Source organism: Chrysochloris asiatica, unplaced genomic scaffold (genome assembly GCF_000296735.1).
Source record: "Chrysochloris asiatica unplaced genomic scaffold, ChrAsi1.0 scaffold00301, whole genome shotgun sequence".
NCBI lineage: Eukaryota > Metazoa > Chordata > Mammalia > Afrosoricida > Chrysochloridae > Chrysochloris > Chrysochloris asiatica.
This window is the reverse complement of record NW_006408819.1, coordinates 151,284-176,581: the sequence shown is the minus strand read 5'-3', so window position 1 is coordinate 176,581 and position 25,298 is coordinate 151,284. Positions and strand designations below refer to the sequence as shown.

Here is a 25,298-nt window from a genome sequence, read left to right as displayed (position 1 = left end):
TCTTCATCTTCAGTCTTCATTTTGCATATGAGCAGTTGATGGTCTGTTCCACAGTCTGCTCCTGGCCTTGTTTTGGCTGATGATATGGAGCTTTTCCATCTTCTCTTTCCACAGATGTAGTTGATTTGATTTCTGAGCGCTCCACCTGGTGAGGTCCATGTGTTCATCATCTTTTATGTTGTTTTAAAAAGGCATTTGCAATGAAGAAGTCATTGGTCTTGCAAAATTCTATCATGTGATCTCCAGCATCATTCCTATCACCAAGGCCATATTTCCCAACTACTGATCCTCTTTGTTTCCAACCTTTGCATTCCAATCACCAGTAATTATCAATACATCTTTATGGCATGTCTGATCAATTTCAGATTGAAGAAGTTGGTAGAATTCTATTGCATGATCACTGGCTTTAGTGGTTGGTGGGTAACTTTGAATAATGGTGATATTAACTGGTCTTCCTTGTAGGCATATGGATATTCTCCTTATCACAGACAACGTTGAACTTCAAGATAGATCTTGAAATGTTCTTTTTAATGACTAGTGTGATGCCATTCCTCTTCAATGTGTCATTCCCTGCATAGTAAACTGTATGATTGTCGGATTCAAAATGGACAAAACCAGTCCATTTCAGCTCACTAATGCCCAGGATATTGATGTTTATGAATTCCATTTTATTTTTGACAATGTCCAATTTTCCTAGATTATTTTACTTTGTACATTCCATGTTCTGAGTATTGATGAATATTAATAGCGATTTCTTCCCATTTTGAGTTGTGCCCCATCAGCAAATGAAGGTCCCGAGGGCTTTACTCCATTGGTGTCATCATGGTCAACTCTATTTTGAGGAAGCAGTTCTTCCCCAGTCATATTTTGAGTGCTTTCCAGCCTAAGGGGCTCATCTTCGGCCAAACTAGCTGACAATATTCTGGTGCTCTTCAGCATGTTTTCACCTCTTCCTGGCACTATATCTAACAATGTCCTGTTACCATTCAAAAGGTTTTCATTGGCAAAACACTCAGATGCTGTCCGTCTTTCCTTCTTCCTAGTCTGTCTTGCTCTGGATGCTCAGCTGAAACCTGTCCACCATGAGTGACCCTGCTGGTATTCAAAATACCTGTGACAGATCTTCCAGAATCACAGCAACACACAAGCTACCACAGCACGACAAACTGCCATCATGATCCACAGCCTGCTCCCTCCCCTTCTATGGTCCAGCCCCACATGGACTGACCTCTGTGCCTCTTCTGCCACCTTCTTCCATATCCTTCAACTCCCAGGGCCAGTCCCTCGGAAACCAGCCTCCACTAACCTCTACTCCTTCACCCCAACTCCCTTCCACCTCCTGGTTCCAGCCCTGTAGTTCTGTCCCCATCCCCTCCCCTGAATAACCACAAACCAACCTTCCCATGGCTGCTGGGGAGCACTTTCTGTTAGTCCTCCATGTGGTACCTGCCACTCTCCCCAAGAGCCCTGGAAACTTTCTTCATTTATGGGAACATTAAGTGAGAGAAGATAAGGAGGCTTCTAGTGAAGTAGGAGAGAGGGCCTAGTCTTCAATCAGATTACGTCCCTGTGATAGAAAAACAGCACCACAGCATGGGGCAGAAGTAGGACTGTTGTCTCTGGTTCATTCTAAATTTGGTGCCATGTCTTCATTTAACAAGGCTGACATGAGAACCACAAACCAAGGAATAAGTGTAAGAACTTGCATTTCTGCAACACCCACTTCACGAGCACTTTCAAAGTCAGGTCCTTTCTGTAGGATTCCATTAGATCCCATCGATTCAGACTGAAGCACGTGGCTACACATGGCACACACACAAGGAACCCAAGGCCCATCAAGAAAATAGGAGGTCACCCCACCCCTGCCCCCAGGACCAGTGGGACCATGTGAGAAGGCAGGTGGAGATGCCTGGGTCCCCTGTGGTTCACAGAACTCATATGGGTGGTGTGGATAAGTCTTGGATGCTGCCTGTCTTTGGGGAGGAGGCCCAGGGCTCTCCAACATGCCCCTTGGGAGGGGTTGCTGGGTACACAGCATGTTCAATGTAACTGGAATTTCAATGCCCACACAAATGACCGCATACGAAGAAGTCCAATGAGCTCTGGTAGCGTAGTGGTTACGAATCGGGCTACTAACCTAAGGTCAGCAGTTCCGCGGGAGAAAGATGAGGCTTTCTGCTCCCGTAAAGATTTAAAGCCTCGGAAACCCTGTACAGGGTCACTATGAGTTGGAACCGACTCCACCAAGAAGTCCTAGGGAGTCAGGCTGCATGAGCACCCCATCCTTGTTGCTGTCTTCCACTTCCCACCCACTGGGGCTTGCACCTCTTGCTGGTTCCTTCCAGCTGCTCTGGGCCAGGAGTGGGGCTGGCCAGGGCGGCTCAATTGGATTCAACTGCAAAGCTCCTATGAGATGCTAGGAGTGAACTAACTTGCCAGGTAGCTAACTTCAACAGATGGCTGAGAGGAAATGGACATTCTGCATGTTTTACAAACACCTGGTTCTTCAAGGCAAGAACCAATCCTTGCCAGCAATGTGGTGAAGCTTTACTTCCATTGCTGACTTGAGCTGAGGGGATTTTTCTATCTAGCAGCCTTCCTTCAACACAGTGGTTCAGAGGGCTGATTGCAGGGGCAAGGCTCAAGAACCTGTCCTAGGAAAACAAACACTCCAAATAAGATTGTATTTTAAAGACAAAACAAAGAGCACAAAAACACACCTCCAGTGAGTGACATCACCAGATTTTATAAAAGACAGAATGACGGTCTGCTGTCAACTAAAACCCAGAACCAGCAGAGTGGCGATGGGGGATGGCCTGTGCTTGTCTACGGAGCTATCCAGGTTGGGAGGGGCGTGGCAATGCATGAGAAGAGGGAAACCCGGCCAGGCCGAAGGGCGAGTGGGCAGCAACCTTGGGACCCTCTTCTCCGTGTGCTCTGTTCTTATGAGCTCGAGCTCTGTTTAGGGGGACATAAACTATCCATGGGTCATTTGACACAGACGTGAACATCAAAGACCACTCTGTCAAAGGGAGAAAAGAATCGAGGTTGCTTCTATAGCTCTGGGGGGTTGGTGTTCAGACGGTCCCACAGGCTGGAGTTATGCGTGCCTGCCAGGAGGGTGGAGGCTGTTTTAGTAAAGGCTCGTCTTCTTCATGATGCGCAGGAACTCTTGCTCACTAACTTCACCGTCACCGTCTCGATCCGCCTCATCAATCATTTCCTGTGTGACAGTAAGGAGCTACGTTACATTAATGCAGAAACTCAATCCCAAGGCAATTAAGCACGAGGCTTCTAATGCTGCTGCGTGACTAGACAAAGGAGTCACTCATTGTCCTCTCTAACTGTGCGGTTCCAGGAAGGTTTGCGGATAGCCCAGACCTCCTTTCTCTCACATACCATCCGAAAGAGTCTGCCTAGATCATTCTGCAAGGGATTGGGGGCGGAGGGGGGTTCTGAAACCAAAAACAGTGAGTGGAATTGTCCACAAGTGTGCTTTTTTTTGTGGAAGGGAGGTTTGGGGGGTCCGGGTCAGAGGTTTCGTAGAGCAGCATTACGTGGGCAGCAGAGAAAAGGGAACTCAGAAGAGGCTCTGCGGCCCCGAATTCTGGGGTCAGCTCCAGACCGTACAGACCTGCAGTTCCTCATCAGTGAGGTTCTCGCCCAACTCCTTGGCCACGCGTTTCAGATTTTTGAAAGAGATCTTGCCAGTTTCATCGTCATCAAAGAGCTTGAAAGCTTTCAGGATTTCTTCTTTGGTATCTTTCTCAGACTTAACAAGAACAGAAGCACTCATGAGTGAAGCATTTATTGCATCACTTCCTCCCACAGCCCCCCAGGACACACTCTTCCTCCTCTGCAATCACCTCACTTGAGCCTGGAATTGGATTCAGTCTGAGGAAGTCCACTTCGGCCTCCACTTTCTAACCAAGTGACAGCTGCTCACCATCTGGCTCAGAGTTCAGAAGGAAGAGGTGTCTGCTCTGGGTCTACTATGAATAGAATTGTAACCCAAAGTAGGTAAATCTTAACCCCTAGACCTGTGACTAGGATCCCTCTTGGGGGTTTGCTTTGTCATGTTCATGAGCCAGGACTGGTTCAGGAGGACTCTTGAGTCCAAACTCTTTTTGAAAGAGAGCTGAAGCAAGCAGGGAGAGAGCAGAGGAAGATCTCCCAATCAGCCTAATCTCCGATGTCTAGCCTCATAAACTGGGAGAGAAGAAATGTCTGTTTGTGAAAGTCCCCCACTTGGGGTAGGTATTCGGTCAGAGCCGTACTAGAGAAGTAGAGAGTGTATGCCACGACAGCATGAGCAGTGGGCACAAGGATTTATCTGAACAGGTGGGGCTGTGGGCCTGTGTGGTCACCCAGGTTTAACTGTTCAGCACAGTGACATATACTGCCCCTCTTTCTCTTATTCAGAATAGGGGACTACCTTCTTGGATTCATCCCCTAGCCCCATCCACCCCCGCTTCTCTTCACCATGCAATCCGACTGAAAACCTTTATGGCATAGGACCCGCATCACAGGAGATCAAACCACCTCCAAGGAAGTAAAAGAGGAAACACACCAGAAAATTATGACAAACTCAGGTGAAGAAGGAAACATAAAAGGACTGGACCTAAAACATTCTGTGTGTCCACACCAAAGAAGAAACATGATTCATTTTTCAAATGTGAGAGCAGAATTAAAATAAGGGAAAATACACTCCTTAAGCAGCTGGACCAGGAATCTTCTATAGGAATGATGCTAGAATCTCAGCCGTAAGTGACAGACAAAAGAAGATGGCTGGTAGGTGGGCAGGGAGGAAAAAGGGCCCCCATACTTGTTATCAGATCACAGAGATGTACTGGGGACCTGAGAAAACAGGATGTGGTCCAATGAAACCACTCAGGAGTGACGTAGATGGGTGAGGTGACGTCTATGTTCACTTGACCTCTTGGGCCCAGGCTGGATAAACTCAACCTTGGAAGCACTGAAAAACCACAGGGTCACAGGTGACTCTGTGACTCTGAGGCTGCGCAGAACGGAAAACCCGAGAGAGCAGAATTCTCAACTGTAAAGTCTACAGACTTTCATGAACACTGGAATGAGGGCATAGTTTGGAAGGGGACTTAATCTGAAATGAAGGCATGAGATCGTAGGAGGTAGGTACTTCGTATTGTGTGAAAATGAATGGTGCTTCCAGGTGTACAGGTGGGTATAGCTTCAAAGCGTTTGTAGTTGTGACATTCACCTCTCAATTGGGGAAAGATCACAGGACAAAAGTGACAGCAGTGTCTTACTAGTGCACATAAGGCAAAGTGACTTCTACTTGACTCTGGCCTTGAAGAAAACCAAGTAGTGCCTAAGTCATCTTGTTGTCAAGGTGAAGGCCTATCTTTTACCAGATAAGCGATTTCCCTATCTGGGTTCAGATTCATGCACCATTCTGGATGAACAACATGCTGAGGATCTTAGCTAACTTACCATCTTCTTAGTCATCACCGTCAAAAAGTCATTGAAGTTCATTTTTCCTGTACCTTCCTTATCAATCTCAGTGATCATTTTCTTGATCTCTTCTTTCCTGGGCTCAAAGCCCAGGGCCCGCATTGCCACCTACAATGAAAGCAGGTGTCATCTCAATATGTAAATTCAAACTCAGCAGGAGTAAAAGCGACAGTCCTGATAGCATTAAGAAGCATCTGATATGATACTTCTTATATGACTGAGGAACATTGATCTAAATGATATTTGCTATGAATTTTATGAAATAACACTAGAGGTAAAAACAGGAGGGGGGAAAAAAAAACCCCACCAGTTTGTCCTCCCCTGCAATTTGGGACAGGAAATAAGGGTAGGGCATTGATGCAAATGAAGGCCAGGAGCTGGTAAAGAGGCGAGGAAGACAAGGGCACTTTCAGCAGGAGGGTAGAGAGCTTGCCTTAAGCTCTTTGACATCGATGGTGCCAGTCCCATCTGTATCAAAGAGATCAAAAGCTTCACGGATTTCCTGTTTCTGCTCATCATTGATGTCAGGCTTGGAGCTCATCCGCTTTCGTTGGCTTGAAGTTGATGCCACGCTAGCCTTCTTAAAGCTGGAAGCCTTTGGACACACAAACACATGAGGAGTGGGCACAAGGACTTGTTGGGGAGGGGAGGGCAGTAAGTAATACAGTCAACAGTTCACATTTGATAGTCACCAAAGCTAAAAACAAACCCACTGCCTTCCAGTCAATTCTGGGTGCTCACTCCTAGCAACGCTGTAGGACAGAGGAAAACTGCTCCTTAGGGTTTCTCAAACTATAAATCTTTACTGGAGATGACCTAATCTCATCTTTCTCCCATGGACCAGCTGGTGACCTAATCTCATCTTTCTCCCATGGAACAGCTTACCCTGTGGTCAGCAGCCCAATACTTACTGCAATGGGCCACCAGGGCCCCTGAGATCGTTATGGACAACCATAAAACCCAAAATACCAACCCACTGACTCACAGCGACCCCATGTGCTACACAGTAGAACTGCTTTACAGGGTTTTCTTGGCTGTCATCTTGACTGAGCAGACTGAGGCTTTCTTCCACAGTGCTGCTGGGGGGGGAGGGGGTGTCCTGCCACCAATCTTAAGGTTAGTTGTTACTAAGTGCCATCGAGCTGGTCCCGACTCATAGCGACCCTGCACAGGGTTAGCAGATGAGCATAAACCATATGCACCACCCAGGGACCTTATGAAAACGGTATCTATTCTACTGTGACGACTAGCCAATTCCAAAGCTTTGCTTAACAGGAGAGCCAGACTTGCTTACTATCTTTGTGGGCAGGACAAAGCCAGTGAACCTTTCAATGTCCTCACCCTTGCACTGGTGCTAAGAACCACGCCCAAGAGAGCACGATTACTTAACAAGTGTTAGCTGGTTCTGCAGAGAACTATCAAAGGCACCCGGAGGAGCTTCAAACCTCCTCCCCTCCAACCTCTTATTTACTATTGTTTCTAGAGGCGAAGGGAATTCCTTGAAGTTCTGCACACTTCTTACTGAAAATCACCCCTGGAGGGAGCTAATGAACTGGGGGATCCTCATGCTGGCAATGCCCACCCGCGTGCAGCACTCCGATTTTCTCTGAGCGCTCAGACCTCCTGGTTACTTACACATTTAGTCAAATATGACTAACTGATCATGATTTAGATTCTCTCATAGAATCACTACAAGTAAACCCACTAGGCACGTTTGTGACTTCTTCAAAAAGTTCATAACGGTTCAGCCAGGTCTATATTTAAAGCTTAAAATCCGTGTTAAGTAAGAATATAACCCCCCACCCCCAGCTCTGTGAGCGGAAACTTTGGTAGAGCGAGACTGCCAATAAGCTAGGGTCTGAATAGGGTCGAAGTCTGCGGAAAATAGGGTTCACCCGAGCCAAGGGACAGTCACTCAGGGGGCCGAGGAGGCCCCGGATCCTGGGGATTCCGAAGAGAATGTCGGGCCGACAGTGGGCACAGGGAGGAAGAGGAGAGAAGCGAGATCTAGCGGGGCGGTTGGCGTCTCGACCCTACCCTTCCGGTACAAAGCTCGAGGACAGAAGGGCGCGCTGAAGCTCAGGAACGCGCGGGAGAGGCGGCGTGGCCACTGGCCTCAGTATGAGGGCCACCACCACTTTACTCACCATAGCTGACGGACTCTATGGACTGTTGTTACGGCAACGAACGTACACATTTACTCGGCGTCGTTCCCATCATTCCCCGCGCGCACGCGCGAGTCCCCGTTCTCCATTGGTGGTCTGCCTGCCGCCGCCATTCCCCATTGGTGCATACTTGGATTGGGTGGGACCAACCCGGCAGTTTTCCGGCCATGGGGTGGGGGCGGGAGAAAAGATCACACTGCACGCTGATTAGTAAATCCAGAGCCGAGCCTAACCAATCCAGTGGATGGAGAAGGCTCTGCCGATTCTGGCCTCACGCGGGAGGAGAAAGGGGCGGTGGCTGGCGTGAGGTTCTTTCGGTAGCCGACCTCCGGAGAGCTGAGACTGACTTACGGAGCGGTGAGGTGGCTGCGAGGGGCTGGGGAGGCATTTTGTGACCTGAGGCTGGGTTAAGGAGAATGGGCTTTGGCGGGGAGGATGTTTGGCTGAGCGGAACGTGAGCGTGTGTGTTGGAGCCTGAAGCCCTGAGAGGGGAAGGGGCAGAGGCAGGCGGAGCCCCAGAGGGGTAAACGGCTGGGATTTGAGTACCTGCCACTCGCGGTCCGTACAGCTCCCGATCAAGAGCTCAGTCGCCGCTGGGAGCGTGCAAAGGGGACGTAAGCGCGCGTTCGGTGACAGACCGCTCACGCCGCTTGTTCTCCAGACACGGGGGAGGCGGAGGGCGCGCCTGGGGTAAAGACCCTTTACCCTCTGCCCTGACTGCCCCGTCCCCACCCCCAGGCGCCATTAGGCGCTCTCCAGAAACTGCACTGGCTGTCTCTTAGCCTCGACGGCTGCTCCTCTGCGCATGATTCCGCTTTCCGTCGCCCGCCCCCCACCCCACCCCCCGCAACAGCACAGGGTGGCACGGCCTGGCGCCCCCTCCTCTGTCTAGCTCACTCTGCCCTGGTGACACTAGGCCCCTAACTGCTGTGCCAGACACACGACGCCTACTAGGCCCCCTGCTTTCTCTCCAGGCCCTAGGAAGCTGCCATCTAAGGCCCCAAGCCCCCCCAGCACTCAGCAGCACCTTGTGGCTACTGTTTGGCTGATTTTGTCAGTACTTTGAGGCTGGAGCGCCAGCCAGGAACCTTGCTTTTGATCCAAGCTGGTGCTCCAGGACCCAGGGAGTGAGGGGCGCCCCTGTTCGCCCACTGAGGTAGATTCCGGATGCCTCCACCTGCACCTTCCAGTCTCACACCCAGTTTCCCAGGCAGTCAGCTGGGTGGTATTCGGCCTTGGCTGCATGGCTTCGGGCCAGTCACTTGGCCTCTCAGTCTTGGGAGCTCATCCATTGAATAAAAGCAGCCATGTCTCCCTGGCATCTAGCAGGTCTGCAGGTGGTATGGGGCCCCCTTGACACCCTTCTACTTGGAAGACCCTGCTGCGCATGAGCGATCTTGCCAAAGCTCCTGCTTGATTGCAAGCCTCACCCCTACTCACACCGCCTGGGGCTCCTCTACCTGACACAAGCCCCTGAACGCCCAAGCCCTACTCCCCATCTTAACTCACACTGGCTGTGGCGCAACTTCTCCCAGAACACACTGGCTCTGTGCCGGTTGCCTCGTCCCTCACACCTGGCTATGGGCAGGACAGCCACTTGGTTGGTTAGAGGCCCAGGGCCTTGAGGACCAGCTCAGGGGGGCCCCTTGGGCCAGGCTGCCCTGAGTCAGTAGGCTGCATTGTTGGGGCTCTGGACCCCGGTGCTCCTCTGCAGCTCTCTGCTGACCCTGGCTCCCAGCTGTGCAGTGGTTGGCAGTCACTGATCCCTCCAAGAGGAATGCCAGCTCAAGCTGAGTGCTCCTTCGGGCAGCTGTAGTGTGGCTCAGCACAGTAAGGACTCAGACGGAGATGGCATAGACACAAGCACTTTCAGCCAAAGGACCTGTGGACACAGTGGTGACGTCTGTCTCTGTTTATCTTTTTAGGGATACAGAAGGTGATCGCAAACCAGGCTATATTTGAGCAGAAATGGAACACGACACTCGTGCAAATCTGAGAAACCAGGTCGCATGGGCACATGGGACAAAAGACATGCCCAGAGTGAGTTCTGACACAAGCACTGTTAGCACATACAGACCCGCCAGCTGTTGGCTGTTGAGCTTGGGCGGGAGGAGTTGTAGTGTTTATGTTATGTTTTGGTGTGTTTAGGAAACCACTCAGTGGGGGGGGTGGGCTTTGTGAGAGATAGCTATCTTGATTTCAGTCACTGCGATATCACCAAAAACATCAAAGCATGGTGGCTTCAAACAGCCACCATTGCTGTGACAAGCTTCTGCAGTATGGGCTGATCCAGCTGAGGGGGACCTTGGCTGATCTCCCCTGGGCTTAATCTCGCCATTGCCATCATCTGGGGACTCCCTGAGCTATGTGTGTGCCAGACTAGCCTCCCTCACATGCCCAGCAGTAACTGTTGGATATCGGTGAGTTGCCTCAGTTCACTTTCACTTGGCCTGTTAGCAGGCAGCCAGGGCTTCTTGAAGTGATGGCAGGAATGTTCCCAGAGGACACAGCGACAGTTGCAAGGCCTCCAAAGTCTTTGGAGGGACTTGAAGGAATTGTGTCCAGTTTTCAGACCTCCTGGAGGGACTTCATGTGGCTCTGCACAGGTTTGACTTGATTGGCCTTCAGTGATTTTTAATGCTTCACAAGTCTGCTCATACCATAGTATAATGTGTTGGTAGAAAATGGTACTAAATGTAAGATTCCCAGCAGGTTTTAGAGTAGCTGGCTGCCTCTGGGTCCTGTGTATAATGAAAGATTATGTGTGTCTCCGGGTTCCTTGTGAGTGCACATTCAGATTTGATTGCTATTCAGCAAGCAACAAGATGGTGATCCTAGTAGTTAGAGCAAGTTGCCTTTGTTGTCCCATCTCAAGTATTGGCGTTCTTCAAAATCACCGTATTCTTATCAGTTGACCTTATAGAAACTAAAGTTACAAAGTTAAACTACCAAAACCAGAAAGAAAGAAAAAAAGTTTTTATCTTAACAGATATGTGTTCTGTGTAAAACCTCGCTGTAAAAAGGTTTCCACTGTTAGCATAGTGGATGCAAATCGGGCTGCGAACCACAAGGTCAGCAGTTCGAAACTACCAGCTGTTCCATGGGAAAAGATGAGGCTTTCTGCTCCTGTAAAGATTCACAGCCTCAGAAACCATGTACAGGGTCGCTGTGAGCCAGAACAGACTCCACGGCACACCACAACCAAGCCCAGTAGCTTGGCCCATTGTATTACCTCGGGATCTGATGACAATTAAAGTGAGCGTGTCTGGATGACTTTCCTATTCTTAAAAGCACTTCTAAAATACTGGTTTTGTGCCTTTTCTCCATTTCTCCATAACCTACCCTGGAGTGTCTCTGCACATATTCCAGGCTCGAGTTTGGTTCGTGAGTGCCAGTGGCTCTTCCTGCTTCTCCTCTGGACCTGCTCCCTCTGCTTGTCACATAATCTCCTCTGGCTAAAGTCCTATGGACTCAACAACATTGTCTATGGATGAGCCATTGGCCCCCTTGTCCCAAGCTGTCTGGGTATGCCATCATCCTTCTGCCCACGTGTACTGAGTCACATGGGAAATCATGACATGAATTCCCTTAGGAACCAGGACACTAGCAGCCGTATGCAGACCACTGCATTGATGCTGTCTCAAACCTAAAGGCAGACTCGGAAACCCCTGGAGAGGTTGGCCAAGCCTGCCTAGTGCTGACCCTCTCTGGGCTCAGTCAAACTTTCCATACACTGAGGGAAAGAAGGGCGGGAGGCTCTGAGGGACCCTCAGTAAGGCATTTGGCTTGCACAGCTGACTTGGGCTGGTAGCGGTGGGGCAGAAGGAGGGACAAGTGGGTCAAGCGGGCATTTTGTACTCATTGTGGCCACACGCTGAGGCAGGCTTGGGCATTTAAGGAAAGGTTAATGATTTCTTTTTTTTCCCCTGAAGAAGGTTTAGTAATCAGTGAAGTGAGTGATTTCCCACGCTCTGACTACACGTGTGTAGGAGTAACTGAACAAAGTGTACAGAAGTTTGGCTTGAAAGGATCGTTGTGGAAGGAGCCAGGGGTACATCCAGTAGGATCCACATGAGCAGAGCTGAAGTCTCATTGTACCTTCTGTCTCACATGGGGACCCCCGAGACTCCTGCTTATCTTACTCATGTAGATGTTTCACAAAAAAGTTGTCATTGTCGTGTGCCTTTCAGTCAATTCAGACTCCTAGTGACCCTCAGGGACAGAGTGGGACTGTCCCCCAGGGTGTCTCACACTGGAACTCTGCTGTCTTTTTCTACAGACTGCCAGGGCCTCTCTGCCTTGCTTTGTTTTCTTCTTTCTGATGTTTGTCTTGCGAGCTAGCCACTGGCTGGCCTTTTTTATTTTGGAACTTAGGGATCTTCCTATCAGGAGCAGCAAGGTACTGGCAGACGGGCACCACGCAAATACTGAGTTCTTACTAATTGCAGGTTTGTGGCAACCCTGTACCAGCCTCCATTTTTCCCATAGCATGTCCTCACTTCATGTCTCTGTGTCCCGTTTGGTTGTTCTCAAGTACTTCGAACTATACACTCACAAAGACTCACTTTATGACAATACCCGATTTATTGCAGCGGTTTGGAGCTAAACCAGCAATATCTCTGAGGTCTGCCTATCTTCATCTTTCATAGATTATCCAGTTTAGATCATAAGGTGGAGGAATCTCTTTCCCCGGTGTCTCCTTTCCCTTTCCTCCCTCCACGGCATCCAAATTCACCAAAGCTAACTTACCAGTCTGCTGTCTTTCTGCCCTCACCGCTGACCCGCTAGAGAAGGAGTTCCTAGGCTCCATACAGCTCAGATGCCCTCTTCCCGCAGGCCAAGAAGTGCACGGTGATCGGCGGCTCTGGGTTCCTTGGGCAGTACATGGTGGAGCACTTACTGGCAAAAGGCTACCAGGTCAACGTCTTTGATATCCGCCAAGGCTTCAACAATCCCCAGGTGCAGTTCTTCCTGGGCGATCTCTGCAACCAGCAGGTAAGGACCAACCAGGCTTCCCACAGTCCTCCAGAGCTAGTCACAGAGTTTCCCTGACTAGAGAGCCCAACAAATGCTGCTTCTCTGCAAAAATATTTTGTTTTCTTTGGGGAAATTTTAAAAACTAGAGAAAAGAATTGAACATGCACCTACATTCTGACTTTGGAGCCCTGGTTGCGCAATAGTTACAGCACTAGACTGCTAACCAAAAGGTTGGCGGTTTGAATGTACCAGTCACTCCATGTGAAAAAGTTGTGGCTGTCTGCTTCTTTAATAAAAGATTTGCAACCTGAGAAATCCTATAGTGCAGTTCTATTGTGTCCTGCAGTGTCACTGTGAGTCCACAGCAACTGGATGGCAGTGGATAAGTTGACACACGTTGTTACGTGCCATCGAGTCGGTTCCGACCCATAGCGACCCTGAACAGGGTTTCCGAGACTGTTAATCTTTATGGGAGCAGAAAGCCTCATCTTTCTCCTGCGGAGCAGCTGGTAGTTTTGAACTGCTGACCTTGTGGTTCGCAGGCCGATTCGTAGCCACTACGCTCCCAGAGCTCCTTTGGACCACAGGAAATACAGCAGGGTGGCCAGACACTGCCCGTTTGAGAGTAAGGCTCACACGTGGTATGGGCTGCCGTTGCTCCACTCAGCTGCTCAGGGATAGGCATGGATAAAAGGAGCTGCGTTTAAGGAGAGCTTAGATTTCTCCTGACAAACGTGATAATGGGACGGAGGGACAAGGCAAGGATCGGACCTTGGAGGAGACCTAAGCTAAGGCAGGAAAAGTGGTTATGACGTTAGTGCGGGAAGGACTTTAAACGTGTGTGTGTGTGTGAGTAGTTGACACTTAGATTGTATACCAGCTTTTATTGGGTCTTTGCTCTTCAGGGCTTCTTGTATCCCACTTTCTTGGGGTTCCTTTATCTTCCTGCTGAAGTAGCTCCTCTAGCAGGTCTCCAGAAAATATCTATGGAAAGGAAATTTTCTAAGTCCTTTTATGCCTGAAAATAACTTTTATTTCCTCCTGACTTGTAAATGCCAATTTAGCTGGGCCTCGAATTCTGGGTTCCGACGTGTTTTCCCTCCACACTTTGCAATCACCCCAATGTCTTGTGGCGTCTGTTGTTGCTGTCTAGGTGTCCACTCTGTCTGCTCATTGTTCCTGCATATTCTTGTACATTTTTTCTTTCTCCTTTATAGTCTGTAGAGAATATGTCTGGCTGTAAGTTTTCGTTTTGGTTTTTAAATTCTACTCAGTGTGAGAATTGGTTCACACGTTTCCTCATTTCTGGAAAATTCATTGACTGTTGACTCTACCTGCGTCCTCTCTTTTCTCCCTTTCTGGACTTATGGTGTGGAGCTTTGCTCTATGTTCTCTGTGTCTTTTAAGCTCTTATATGTTATCCTTCTCTTTCTATGTTTGTACAACTTTGTAGGAGGCTTCCTCTACTTTGTAAGCCATTCCTGGCTAATCTTGTTTCATCTGTACCCCCTCACCCAGATAATTTTTAATCCAATCTTAGACTTCATATCATTGTAGTTATACATAGTTCATTATTTATTTCTGAGTTATAAGAATCCTTAAAACAAAACCAAAATTGCCACTGTTTCATGATCACACCTAAAACTCAGTGGAGGTGATCGCTTACTAAGCAGGCAGGGCTCTGCTACACCTGAACATTTCTTCTTTTGTACAGTGTTTTCCAAACAAGGCTCCACACAAGGACAAGACATTGTGTTTGGTTGACTTTTAGTGTGTTCATTGAGGAAGCCATGTTTATTGTCCTCTAGCAGTTCCCATGGAAGCTCTGTGGCACTGTAGGATAAGCACTAGACTGCTAACCACAAAGTTGGCACTTTGAGCCCACCAACTGCTCCACAGGACAAAGATGAGACTTCCTATGCCCTTAAAGATTAACAGCCTTGGAAACCCCACTGCACACGGTTGTTATAGGTCAGAACTGACTTAATAACACCATCAACAAGCATTTCCCATGGTCTGGATTTGGCTGATCGTATCCTCCCACCCACCCCCAGTGTCATTTAACATGTTTGTCTGTCCCCCTGTGTTTCCTGCTAACTGGTAGATCTAAGACTGCCATGCAGTATGGCAGCCACAAGCCACATGTAGTCACTTAGAACATACTTCTAGTGACTAGTCTAAGTTGAGACGTGCTGCTGGTGTAAACTACACACCCAGTTTCCACCACTTCTCACAAAAAAGCAATGTGGAATATCATGAAAAGTAATGTATTGGATTGTTGTTGTTGGTGCCATCTAGTCCGTTCCAACTCATAGTGACCCTTTACAGGGCTTCAGAGGTGCTGCTGGTGAGTTTTAACCATGGACCTTGTGGTCTAGTGCTGGTCATATTACACTAAATGATACATCATGGTAGATTGAGCTTTTAAAGTGACTTTAACTGCCTTTGTCCCTGTATTGTACTGTGGGTAGGAAATTGCCATCGGTAAGATTTCCGTTGGTAGATTTTTGGAAGTAGATCTCCAGGCCAATTTTCCTAGTCTGTTGTAGTCTAGAAGCTCCTCAAAAATCTGTCCAGCATTCCTGAGACGACTGTGACCGTAAAACCTCCTTTCCCCAGGGATCAACTTCCAGCTGAACAGACAACCCTATAGAATGAGTTACAGTAGGGAAGAATGTACAAGACTCAGAAGCAAAGCTTGGAAGGCAGAATGGGCCAGGAAAGAAGAACAAATGGAAATGGGGAAGCCAGGCCAGGAAGGAAGCGGGAAGAGTGCTGTGATATTGAGGAGCTTGTGACCATATCTTGTAGCAAAATGGGTATAAGTTGCTTAACAGAAAACTAATATGCTTTGTCAAGTTTTATCCAAACGACAGTAAAAACATTTTTTAAAAAAAGAACTTTCCATGGGGTCAGCTGACAACGGCAACTCACTTTGAGGGCTGTGAGTCAGTGGGGGAAGAACGGTTCAGAAAAGGAAGGTAAGATGATTGAGTGAGTGGACAGTCTACTATTTATACTCTCAACGACAAAATCAAAGACAGTATTTTAAAAATTGAAAAAGAAAAACCTGTCCAGCTAGCTTGTGAGTCCTCTTCACATGACCCAGGAGTAGTCTTGGATAATGTCATTCCTGTCACAGTCTTCCTGGCTCATCTTGGGGATATTCAGCCTCAGCTCTGCCGTGGTCCATTTCTCTAGGAGCTGTGGTTCTTTTCAGCAGTAAACGAAGCCTGCCTGCCTGCCTGCCTGCTTGCCTGCCTGCCTGCTTGCATTAAAGGCCTTTCAGGTTGCTGGGTCACATGGTGTTTCACTGGCCAGGATCCTTCTGTCTTTAATGGTCTGACTGTGTTCCTGTGATGCCTCATTTTTGCCTGTGCGCTCAGCTCCCCAGTTTCTGCCTCCCTGGTGTCCTCTTTCTGGATCCCATGGGCTGCTCCTGCCCCAGCAATGAGAAGGGTAGTTCCAGGGGAAACTAGGTTTGATTCTTTTACAGCATGAGTGTATCTCTGTGTCCAGTGTGTCCTGATGGAGAGGGAGGGCAGGAGGCTTGGGGAGCAGGAACAGGAGGAGGCTGTGTGCCTGTTAGAAGCACAAATGATATCTTCTTGTCTCCGTTTGTTTTTCTAGGATCTGTACCCAGCTCTGAAAGGTGTGAGCACGGTTTTCCACTGCGCATCACCCCCACCATCCAGCGACAACAAGGAACTCTTTTATAGAGTGAATTACCTTGGCACCAAGAATGTCATTGAAACCTGCAAACAGGCTGGGGTTCAGGTAGGGGGAAACCGGGCAGAGAACAGCTTCCAAGGTCAGTGGAGGGGGGCGGGGGGCTGGCCAGGCTCAGTTCCCTGAAGTGTCACAAGGTCAGGGGAAAGAAACTTGAGGTATTGCTGGCATTGTGGTGGTCTGCTCACCAGGCCACTTTGAGGTATCATATTCTAAATGCATATAAAGCAGTCCATCTTTGTACTTTTAGACCATCTGAGGCCCCACAGACCCAGTATAATAGTCTTTGGTTCAAGAGCCATAAAATGTAGACCTTGCTTATATATTTAAAGAAAAACAAACTACGTTTAGCCATCAAAGTTCGAACTCAGACCTGAAGGGGGTGAATCCTACCCAGGTCGTAAGTGCTGGGTCTCAGGGTGCCCAGCGCTGGCGCCTCACAGTGGTGTGCAGGTGCTGTGTGCATGAGACAGAAACTTCTCTCCCAGCCTGGCCTTGGAAGAAGAGCTGGGAGGAGCTCTGAAGGGGCTCTGAGCCCTTGAAAAAGCAACACTCACAGTTATGTCAACCAGCTGCCATCAAGTGAGAGGAAAACTGCTCCTTCAGGTTTTAAGTGGAAGCAGATACCAGACTGTTCTTCCAAAACCCCTCTGGGTACATTCAAGCCACCAGCCTTTTCGTGAGCAGCCTTTTCACACCATTTTCCGGTTCACTGTTCAAGGTCCCTGGTAAAATCCGTGGCGATTGTGTGGTTGCATTGCACTTACAGATAGTTTGGGAGAGAATGGGTCTTTTCCAATATCAAGTCTCCTGATCCATAAATAGGGAGTGTCTCCATTGATCTTAAATGCCTTTCTATAGTTTTACGCTTTTACAGATTTTGTACAGCTCTTGTTAAACTTATTCCTGGGTGCTCCATTTTAGTTTGCAAAGTAACTAATGCTTTTTTGTGTCACACATGTGATTTCCGTGAATGCCTAGGAGCGAAGTTCACATGTATGTATTGACTTTGTATTCAGCAACTTTGTCGAACTCTTTGGTTTTTTCTGTCTATTTGTCAGTGTTTTCTATATCGAGGTTTCAGTCATCTGGGAAGCATGACACTGTCAGTCAGTTCTTCTGTGTGGAAATCGTGGGCTCTGCTTTATCTTATCAGACCTCTTGACAGGGAGTTTCCAGTAGAGTGCTGAATAAACATGGTAGGCTGTGAGTTCAGTGTTCCATGTTGGGTAAGCTGCACTTAACCAGAGAGCCCCGAGAAGCTGGGGACCCTGGTCAGAGGTCATCTTCCTGTAGAAGAGGGTTTCTCAAGTGGGGCCGTGAGCGTGTGCATGTGAGCATGTGTCTGCACACATGCGGTGCACACATATTCATATTGAAAGGTAGATGGCAGAGTCACCAGTACTCTTGTCACACAGACATATCCATGGACGTTTTGGGGTTCTCCTTTCCCCAGGAGAACCAGTCTTGTAGTGAGCTCCCCTCCGGAATGGTAGTCTGGGTTTTGTGCAGGTAGGGGGCGGGGGGCAAGTAGAAAGTGGTGTAGGATGTCATGCCATCATGAGACCTGGCGATTTCAGAAAGCAGGCAACATCTTAGCGGCAGACAGTTTGCGCAGTGCCTTGTCCCTGCGGGCGGTGCGTGGGGGCCACTGGATTCTCGCCTCCATGGCCAGGGACTGTCACTGGTGACCATTGCAGACTCCTTGTCGTCGTTTGTTGTAACCTTTCCTTCTCCTCCCCCAGAAACTCATTTTAACCAGCAGTGCCAGTGTCGTCTTTGAGGGTGTCGACATCAAGAATGGAACTGAGGACCTGCCTTACGCCCTGAAACCCATTGACTACTACACGGAGACCAAAATCTTACAGGAACAAGTAGGTACTGGGCCCTGCTGCCATGTAAGTAACACCTGCAGGGTTTTGCGTTCTTCGGAGAGTTTAGGACTTAGGCCTATACACGTACCTAACCTGTGAAGTGAACACTTGAGGTGAAATTTCAAAAGTAGTCTGAGGAGAGCAAGCACTGGGTGACTGGGTGGGTGACTGTAACCACACAGCCCTGGACTGTTCACGCCTTTTTTCTGGTCTACAGGTAGTCCTAGGTGCCAATGATCCTGAGAAGAATTTCTTAACTGCAGCCATTCGCCCTCATGGCATTTTTGGCCCCAGGGACCCCCTGATGCTCCCCATCCTCGTTGAGGCCGCCAGGAAAGGCAAGATGAAGTTTATGATTGGGTGAGTCGGCCCTGCTGTCTTTTGTGACTTTCACAGTTGCCCTCTGGTTCATCCCCTGAAGCTGCCGTAGTGCTGACCACACCCTGAGGGACTGAGACCCATGGTAGAGTGCCCTCTCCCAGTTCTGGAGGCCGGAGGTCCGGGTCCAGGGTGCGGGCAGGGGCCTCGCTCTCTCTGGAGGCTCCAGGGGCAGATCCTTCCATGCTTCTTCGAACCTCTGGCGATTCCTGGTGTGCTGAAGCCTTCCTTGGCTCGTGGGCGCATCTCTGCAGCCCTGCCTCGGTGCCCACATGGCTGTCTCCCCTGTGTGACTCTGCAGCTTCACATGGTTAGAGCCCCAGGACCCCTGGTGGCAATTCTACTCTGCCCCAGAGGTTGCTGCTGTAAGTAATAGAGCACTGTGACCTCAAGGTAACTCATCCAAACAAGGTCACGGCCATAGGTGGGGAGACATGAATTTGAGTGGGCTATCAGTCAGTCCAAAGCAGCCCTGATGGTGCTGTATAGTAAGTACTCCAGTGCTAACCACATGCTTGGTGGTTCAAACCCACCAACTTCTCCGTGAGAGACAGATGAGACTTTTTGTTCATGTGAAGATTTCCAGTCTCAGGAACCCTGAGTTGGAATTAACTCCATGGCGGTGGGTTACTAGTCAGTCCAGCGTCCCCTCAGGCAGGCTGGGAGATCCTGAGGCTCAGAGGGGAAACCATGGGCCCAGGGTCAAGGCCTCCCTCCTTCTTTCCCTATGTCTAGGAAGGCACACGGGCACGATCTGTTCTCCTCATGGAAAGCATGGGCAGTGACCGGGTGCTGGGTAGTGGGGTGGTAGCTGTCTCCTAGTTCTACCTGTCCACCCTCCATTGTGTCTTCTCATTCTTCCCTGCCTGCCTGCCTGTCCTTCTCCATGTGTTCAGGATCTCAGGGTTGTGAGGTGAGAAAGAAACAAGTAAGCAATTTGAGAGTAGACAAGCACAAGACCTTGGCCCTTTGTATCCCGGAAAAAGGTGTGGGGGAGTCGACAGATCTCACCAGTTGAGCTATTGCTGCTGGTCTTCAAACAGCCCACTGCCCAAAGGTCACAGTACATCCTTAGCAAAGTGTTCCTGTTGTCCCGGCATCCCTCCTCCTCACGGTGCTCCCAGCATAAATAACACTTTTCTTCTATGACCAGAAATGGGCAGAACTTGGTAGACTTCACCTTCGTGGAGAACGTGGTCCATGGCCACATCCTGGCAGCAGAGAAGCTCTCTAAAGACTCAGCTGTGTGTGGGAAGGTGAGTCCCTACCTGCCTACCTTCAGGCTCACTCTCACTAATGTGGCTTTGGTATTCCCATTGCCATTCCACATCCTGGGGCCCTGCTTCCAACTTAGCAGGCACTGAGGGCAATTCAGGGGACAGTTCTCTGTGGCGTGGCGTCTGAGGGGTGGAGGGCACCCCTGCCCTCTCTGCCCAACCCCAGGGTCCTGTCTGCCAGAGACCCTCTTGTAACTGAGCGGTGGGAGCTGAGTTCGCCCATTGTCACTGTTGTCGGGATGTCACTAAAACTCCTGGCCCTATCCTTTGTTCTCTCTCTGCACCCTCATTTGTCCAGATCCAAAATGCAGCTTGGCCACCACCTGCCGTTTGCCGCGGGCACTGTGAGTGGGCGGAAACCACCACCCTCCAGAGCTGCCCTTCTCACTCCTTCTCTCTGCAGGTCTTTCACATCACCAACGATGATCCTGTCCCTTTCTGGAAGTTTCTGTCCCAGATCCTGACAGGCCTCAACTATGAGGCCCCAAAGTACCACGTCCCCTACTGGCTGGCCTACTACCTGGCCCTGCTGCTGGCCCTGCTGGTGATGGTGCTCCGTCCGGTGCTCGAGCTGCAGCCCACCTTCACACCCATGCGGATTGCACTGGCCGGCACGTGCCACTACTATAGCTGTGAGAGAGCCAAGAGGATCCTGGGTTACCGGCCTCTGGTCCCCTTGGACAAGGCCTTGGATAGAACCCTGCAGAGCTTTCGCCATCTGCAGAAGGTCAACTGAGGCCCGTTGACCTCCCTAGGATGTGGGAAGGGTTGCGAGATTGTTTCTAATCTCTGTTTATCTTTGAAGCAGGCATTTAAAGTCTCACCCTTGTGTGTTCATAGTTTCTGCTTTTCTTCTAAGTTGTTTTTAAAATACATTCCCAGGAAACAGTTCTTTATAGTCACGTTCCTCCTGATCAACAGAGTTCTTTTGTTTTCTGTGATGGCGTGCAGGCCAGTGCCCAAGAGGTTGGGGGCGCAGGGATAGGGCGCCTCACTTATCTGCTTGGATTTTGAGACGATGCCCCGGTTCTTGGTGTCATGCTACCTCTAATCACTCTCCCTGGTGACCATCTGCTTGGGCAGCCCAGTTGCCACTCCACCCTCTCCGCCTGACAGAGTGTGGCCAGCAGCCTGCTGTTTTTCCTCCTGGCCTTTTTCCAGTTGTGACGAGATCCTGGGGAGACTGGAATAAAGTGAGTGTGTTGGACATGCCATGTATTGTGTGTGTGTGTGAGACTGTCCCCTCTAACTGTGGTGGGGACATGAAGGCTGAGGAGCCTGGAATGGGAGGGCGATAGACAAAGGAGCTTCAGAAAGTTCCTGGGAAAATTTAAAGAATTAAAAGAGAATGCTCTTTTTTCCACAAACTTTTTGAAGCCACATTGCATACACAGGAAGAAAGCAGGCTCTGTGTCCCTGAAATCCTCAGCAAGGGGGGTTAGATGTATCCCCAAGAAGAATATGATGTACGCTCCTTGGTGAGGCGGCTTCCATTCCGGGACCCAAGCGCAGAGTTAAGCACAGATGGCATCCTGGAGTGACAGCTACAGCCGAGCTAGGAGTCCCACAGCAGCATTCAGGGTCCTTGAAGCCCAGCCTTTTAACAAGAGGGAGGGAGCATGTAGCTTTTAGTAGCTTTTCAAAGATGGCTGGGGCCCAATCCCGTAGGAGCCGGGCCTTTTAGGGGCCAGCTTGCTTTGAAGGGTTGGGCTAGCAGGTGTTCCGGGACCGGGACTGGGGTCTGCTGTAGCCCACTTGTGTCACAGGGTTGTCAGTGATTCCAGAAAGAACTGGAAACTCCACATAGACCAACCTTCTAACCAGACAAAAGTCGTGAGGCTTCCATCTACTGGCAGATGATATAGGCTCGCTCTCTAATCATGTGTCTGACAGCCATGATGAGGCGAAATGGTGGAAAGTTCGCCTTCCACTGAACTGAATCCGCTCCTTCACCTTCCCTGTGCCCTTTCTCAGCCTCCCCCTGGCCCCAGTGGGAAGCACAGTGTTATTCCCCTGACACTGGTGCACTTCCCTCAGCTCTCCATCTCTACCTTCAAATCATCTCAAGCCTCCCTCCCTGCACTCTTCTGCCCTCACCCCCGGGGGAATCTCCCCTGGCTACGGCTGGGCCTGCCCCCCCCCCCCCACGTCTTCCAGTGTACAGTGACCACAGTGACCAATGGCTCATCTTCCCTGTTGTGTTGCCAGCTGCCAGCTCTTCACCACCAAGGTGATTGGTTTACTTCTGTCTCTGTCCCAGAGGCCCAGAAAGGACCTCAAGGACTTTTATTAGAGAGGAAGCCTGCAAACCCCACATAGACCAGCAGGGGGAGCCCCAGAGGAAAAGCCACTGCCCAGGACTGGAAGCCAGTTTCTTTTCACTCTGGCAGGCCACACAGCCCACAGTAGTCAACTGCATTCCAACAACCCAGCACCACAAGGCAGGCAAGATGCAGGCTTTCTAACATGAAGCACTCAATGGGTACAAGTAGGTAATGACGGGCAGAGAGGAATAAAAAACCTTCCATGCCGTTTATCAGCACCGCCTAGTCATTGATATTGAAAAGCTCCAAATGATGGCGGATCCAAATTAGAGCCTTCTCTTTGCCAGCTTCAGGTAATTGGTTCACATCAGCTCCTTCATTCTAGAAAGTGCCTCAGAGAACTTTCTAGAGTTATCTGGGTAGGGGGAAAAAAGGGGAGTGGGAAAAGACCTCCCAGGCTTTGCCCTGTACCACACACAGGCTATTCTCCAGCAAGATGTCTTTTGGAGAGAATGCTGCCCGTTTGGGGCAAGAGCCAGCGGAAGTCATCTCTGCCACCCAAGGAGAGGTGTTATGAGCATGTGCAACTTGGGGAACTGACAGAGTGGGCTGGGTCTCCCAGAAGGTCCTGTCAGAGCTAGGGTGCAAGACAGTAGTGTAGGTATTTGGGGGAGCTTGGCCCAAGTGGCAGCATCGATGGACTCAAGCGTGGTGACAGTAGTGAGGTTGGCCCAGGATCGGGCAGTGTTTCGTTCTGCTGTGCATAAGGTCGCTATGGGTCGGTACCGACTCGATGGCACCTAAAAACAACAACAACCCAGAACCCTAGTCATGGTGGGGAGGGACAGGCAGGTGGAGACCAGTACGGAGCAGGATCCTGGGCCCAGTTCCAAGCCTGGGCTCTAGCTCCTCGGGGGGGCAAAAGCGCAGGCAGGTCCTGACAGGTTGAGTTGCTACAAAGCCAGGGTGGGGCAGCCCTGCCAAGCTGGCTGAGCTAAAAGCAGCCAGTGCTGGGGTACAGGGTCACAGGACTGCCACCCAGCATCCCAACCACCCTTCCCGGGACCCAGCTTGGCCTGGCAGGCCCAAGACCTAAAGCAAATGGTGCTTGCTCCCAGCAGTCCTGTCTGCAAACCATTCCTCCCTTCACGAGTCACTCACTGGGCTAGTCAGGCCCCAACTGACCATGGTGAAACCTATCCAATAGACTTTGGGCCCCAGAGGTCATTCCAAGGATGGCACCCACTTTCAGAGTACTGAGAAAGGTGCACAGAAAGGCCTCATCCCGGCCCCTCGTCCCAGCCCAGTGCTGGGGCTTCGCATCCTTGGATGGAGGCATCAGGCCAGCCTGAACTGTTTGAGCCTTGAGGAAAGGGGGACTTAGCTTTAGACATAACCGTTTGGACCCTGGTTTGGGTCTAGGTGGCATGAAGACTGGTCCTGAGAGAGGCAGGGGCCTGAGCCAAGGCCCCAAGGGCGCTCCTCAAGCTCCCTCCAAAGCCAGCCTCTCCCTGGAATGCCTTCGGCCCTCTGCCCGGCTGACTCCTACATGTCTCATGGCTGGCAGCCAAACCAGGTGAAGTTCCCAGTGTCCCCTCCTCTGGGCTCCCACCATGCATGTCCCGAGCTTCCTCCATGGTCTGTCAAGCATGCCCACCTCCCAGTTGGCAGAGGGCTTCTCAGAGGCAGAGCCTAGGGACTTCACTGAACTAAGTTGAATGGCGCCCAGGCTGCCTTAGGGGTTAGGCAGAGGAGGTTTCTGCAAGCTAGCACTGAGGAGGAAAGTCATGACCCAGGGCCAAGCATGTACAGTGGCCTTCTGGGGCCTGATGTTTCAACTTCAGTATCTGGAACAGAATGAAGACAGACTAGGAGGTCATCTAGTCCAGCCCGTCATTGCTCAGAGACAGGCCAAGATGTGTGCAAGGAGGAAACCCCACTCATGGAAGAAGAGCTATTATAAGTACCTCATCTACAGTCATCTGCCCAGCCCCCTCCACCAGCCTCCCCAAAGCCAGTGTTTGAACCTTTCTGCCATCCCCAGACCCTGGGAGGTCAGACAGGCCCTGGCACAAATGTCTCATGATAGCCTCCCCGCACGGCAAAGGTGAGACCATTGCCCATCTCCTTAAAGGACAGGGCTTCAGTTCCTCCCATGGCCTCTCTTGTCTTGCCACTGCCAGCCAGGCAGGCAGGCAGACCCGTGAATAAACTGTACTCCTCATCTTCAAAGCACTTGGAAATACTAATTAACTCTCGGTTAATTGGATGAAATAAGATGAAGCTCTAGTGACATCACCTCCATCCTCTGCCCAGATCTAGCCACAAGTGAAGTCTGGTGACTACTGAGCTGTGTGCCTCATCTTGTAGTAACATGTTGTGCAGAGACGGGCGGGGAGGTCCCTTGACCAGCCTCAGCTCCGCAGAGGCGTGCGCATGCCTGTGCGCATCAACCCTTCACGTGGCCCCAAATGGGCTTACTGGTGCTTCTAAACACAAGCCTCCCAAAACTTGAATATTCCACTGTCTCGTTGGAATCTACTCCAAGGGGAAGTAATCCCTTCACCCTCAGGTTCAGGACCCTAGTGGGAGAAACTTCCTGGAGCTGGGCAACTAGCTGCTTGCAAGGCCTGGGGGCAGGAGTCTGCCTGGAGTCTCCCGCAGGGGGAAGGGCAGGACTGGGCCAGACAGCTGGGGAGTGTGGTGTGGTAGAGAGCATGGGAACCTGGGGTGGAGGCCTGTCCTGCCTGCCGCAGGTCTCCCTGCCTCCACTCCCCTGCTGGCAGTCTGAGGATGTCTCTGATGGTACAGAAGATAGTCAGTACTGCAGGTACTTCGGCAAAAGAAAATGACGCAGAGCTGGAGATTGTCCCTTGGTGTGACAGTGCGTTGTTGTTGACATGGACTCCTGTGGACCCTCGTGTGCAGAAGAATGAAACACCGCCGTGTTTAAGATGGTCTGCTCAGTACATTGTGTAGAGTGCTCGCTGGCTAGTTTTCGGAACTAGCTGGACAGCCCTTGATACCTAGTCTGTCTTATTCTAGAAGTCCTGCTGTAACCTGTCCACTACGGTAGACACTGCTCGAATTCAAAACACCAGTGGCATGCTTTCACGCATGACAGCAACACGAAAGCCACTGCAG

General features: G+C 50.3%; 2 protein-coding genes across 2 annotated transcripts; one reads left to right on the top strand and one right to left on the bottom strand.

Annotated features, from left to right (window-relative positions):
- Positions 1 to 3,133: 3,133 nt before the first annotated feature.
- CETN2 (centrin, EF-hand protein, 2) lies at positions 3,134 to 7,768 on the bottom strand. Its single transcript, XM_006874783.1, has 6 exons — positions 7,692 to 7,768; positions 7,386 to 7,497; positions 5,924 to 6,085; positions 5,470 to 5,598; positions 3,635 to 3,772; positions 3,134 to 3,223 (listed from the first exon to the last, which is right to left on the bottom strand). Exons 1-6 carry the CDS (start codon positions 7,766 to 7,768, stop codon positions 3,134 to 3,136), a joined length of 708 nt encoding a protein of 235 aa, XP_006874845.1.
- A 1,855-nt stretch (positions 7,769 to 9,623) lies between these two features.
- NSDHL (NAD(P) dependent steroid dehydrogenase-like) lies at positions 9,624 to 20,626 on the top strand. The gene is made up of 7 exons (XM_006874782.1): positions 9,624 to 9,695; positions 12,492 to 12,650; positions 16,263 to 16,409; positions 18,107 to 18,235; positions 18,453 to 18,595; positions 19,767 to 19,869; positions 20,294 to 20,626. Exons 1-7 carry the CDS (start codon positions 9,624 to 9,626, stop codon positions 20,624 to 20,626), a joined length of 1,086 nt encoding a protein of 361 aa, XP_006874844.1.
- The last annotated feature ends 4,672 nt before the right edge of the window (positions 20,627 to 25,298 follow it).

Coding starts and splice junctions, on each gene's coding strand:
- CETN2 (XM_006874783.1), bottom strand. CDS start 7,768: ATGGCGGCGGCAGGCAGACCACCAATGGAGAACGGGGACTCGCGCGTG. Junction 5,599..5,923: donor TCGATGTCAAAGAGCTTAAG/GCAAGCTCTCTA, acceptor CTTTCATTGTAG/GTGGCAATGCGGGCCCTGGG. Junction 3,773..5,469: donor CGGTGATGACTAAGAAGATG/GTAAGTTAGCTA, acceptor GTTCTTGTTAAG/TCTGAGAAAGATACCAAAGA.
- NSDHL (XM_006874782.1), top strand. CDS start 9,624: ATGGAACACGACACTCGTGCAAATCTGAGAAACCAGGTCGCATGGGCA. Junction 16,410..18,106: donor GCAAACAGGCTGGGGTTCAG/GTAGGGGGAAAC, acceptor CTCCTCCCCCAG/AAACTCATTTTAACCAGCAG. Junction 18,596..19,766: donor AAGATGAAGTTTATGATTGG/GTGAGTCGGCCC, acceptor TTCTATGACCAG/AAATGGGCAGAACTTGGTAG.